The sequence below is a fragment of the Gordionus sp. m RMFG-2023 genome, chromosome 1 (genome assembly GCF_954871325.1).
Source record: "Gordionus sp. m RMFG-2023 chromosome 1, tfGorSpeb1-WG-v2, whole genome shotgun sequence".
Lineage (NCBI taxonomy): Eukaryota > Metazoa > Nematomorpha > Gordioida > Chordodea > Parachordodidae > Gordionus > Gordionus sp. m RMFG-2023.
In genome coordinates this window covers 12,145,698-12,147,977 of record NC_088775.1, presented here as the reverse complement: position 1 = coordinate 12,147,977, position 2,280 = coordinate 12,145,698, and the positions used below count along the sequence as shown (strand labels likewise).

The following is a 2,280-nucleotide window of genomic DNA, read 5'->3' as shown; positions in this document are numbered from 1 at the left end:
CCGGTAGTACCCCCTGTGTGTAGATATAGTTAATATGTCTCTGCAGGTTTCATCAATGGGAATTTGTAGGAACGCATCCTTGAAATCTATCTTGGTGAACTTCTTCCCTTCCTTGAGCTTAGCGATAAGATCATTTATTCTTGGAAGTGGGTATCTGAAGTCCTCAAGGGCTGGGTTGACAGTGTCTTTGAAGTCGGCGCAAACCCTAACGCTCCCATTATCCTTGTAGACAGCGGTTATCGGACTTGCCCATCGGACATCTGTTACAGGCTCAATGACTCCATCTCCTATCCATCTCATAAGTTCTCTAGTAACAGCGTCTATCTTTGAATAAGGTAACCGTCTAGGTGGTATGATTTTCGGTTTGGCATCGTTACGTAGATATATCTTGACATTCCCTTTATTGATCGGTTTTTTAGTCAGTTTAGATTCGCAATCTTTTATTAATTTCTTTATTTCATCTTCATAGTTGGTATCAATGTTTGCTATATCAAAATATTACTAAAGGCATTAATCCACATACGTCCCAATAACGCATTTTTATTAGATTTAACGATCACGGCTTGCAAGTGTTTGGTGATACCTTCGTAGGTTACTTTAACTTGAGTGACGCCTATAATTTTAATTAAGTTTCCATCATAAGCTGTGAGTTGTAGAGTGGACTTTTTAAGATCTTTAATACCTATTTGTTTAGCCATATCATGAGGTATAATTGTGAATTTAGATCCAGTATCGACTTGCATTGTAACGGTAACATCGTTTATTTTTAAGGAAGCCATGAATGCTTGAGTTTATGCTCTGTTAAATTGTTGATATTAAAATCACTATCATTATTATTTTGTGTAACATCATTTTTATTTTCCACAATCTCTTCAATATTCATATTGCAATTGTTGCTATTACTTTGGCTCTGATCATGATATTGTAATGGTTTTCTTTGATTAATATTTTGATTCTAATTTTTCCACTCATTATTTTCTCCATTATTGTTGTTATTATAGGATTGATATTGATAACCATATCGATTATTATATTGACTCTGATTTCTTTGATTGTTGTAAGACCAGGAATTGTTTCTCCCATTATAATTATTGTTTTGCCAAGTACCTCTACCATAATTGTTTGAATTGTTATTGTATTGCCAGGCATTGTTTCTATTATAATTATTGTTGTGCCACATGGAGTTTCTTCCGTAATAGTTTGAATTGTTATTCGAAGATTGGTTATTACGAAAATTTCTAGAGTTACCCTCACTGTCTCGAAAAATATTGTTTTGATAGTTTCGGCTAGCACTATAATTAGGCCTAAAATCATTATAATTCCTCTTCTTAAAATCAAAATTTTCCTTATGAGTGTTACGTCCATTATAATTAAAATTATTTTCTTTAAAATTATTACGTTCATAATCATTAGAATTATTCTCATTATTACTAAAAGTACTTTTGCATGGTATTTTATCCATGTTTAAATTGTAAAATTTTTTATTTTTATCCAATTTTTTATCATTATATACATAATTTGTATCGCTAACGTCTGGTTTAATATTGCTGCCATCTAACTCCACTCCTAATTTCATCATCTTATCTAAACCTTCGTGCTTATGTTTATTTAACTTCCTTCTGATATTATCATTTAAAGAACAAGTTATTAATTTCTCAATCATTCTTGTATCGTTATCAAAATCGCATTTTTTATGAAGTTTTGAAATTCTAAAATAAAAAGTATGGAAGGACTCCTCGGCACCTTGTACCGCTAAATTAAAGTTCTTTATATTTACATTAATGTCCTCACTTGGAATTAACAGTTTCAATTTACCAAAAACAATATTAAAATCTTTTAACTGTGCTTTAGAACATATCGACGTAACTTGGTCTACAATCTCAATTGGTAAGCTGCATAGTAGTGTCCTAACTTTAGATGAGTCTGACTCAATATGTCCTTCAAAGTATGTTTCTATTAAGTTAAGGTAAGTCTCAGATAATTTTCCTGATAACTTGGGAAATTTAGGAACATATTGAGTGTGTGTAAGAGTTAATTTTTCGTCCATGATATAATTTTATTTGAGTAAAGTAAACTTTCAATATTTAAAATCGTAAAAGCAAAACATTGTAGTTCATTAAAATCAAATTTAAGTTGTCTAAAAATTTTAATTTTAATCAAGAGAATATGGTCCACTAAGTTTTAATAGTTTATCTATAAAAATTCTAATTCGAATTCGTAAAGAGGATTTAATCCACTAAGTTTCAATATAATTTGTCTGTGAAAAATTTAATACTAATT

The 2,280-nt window shown here is 30.4% G+C and overlaps 1 protein-coding gene across 1 annotated transcript; it reads right to left on the bottom strand.

Moving 5' to 3' along the window:
- Nucleotides 1-955: 955 nt before the first annotated feature.
- On the bottom strand, nucleotides 956-2,047 carry LOC135931665 (putative mediator of RNA polymerase II transcription subunit 26). The gene has a single exon (XM_065468926.1). The coding sequence runs from the start codon at nucleotides 2,045-2,047 to the stop codon at nucleotides 956-958; it is 1,092 nt and encodes a 363-aa protein (XP_065324998.1).
- Between the last annotated feature and the right edge of the window lie 233 nt (nucleotides 2,048-2,280).

Coding starts and splice junctions, on each gene's coding strand:
- LOC135931665 (XM_065468926.1), bottom strand. CDS start 2,047: ATGGACGAAAAATTAACTCTTACACACACTCAATATGTTCCTAAATTT.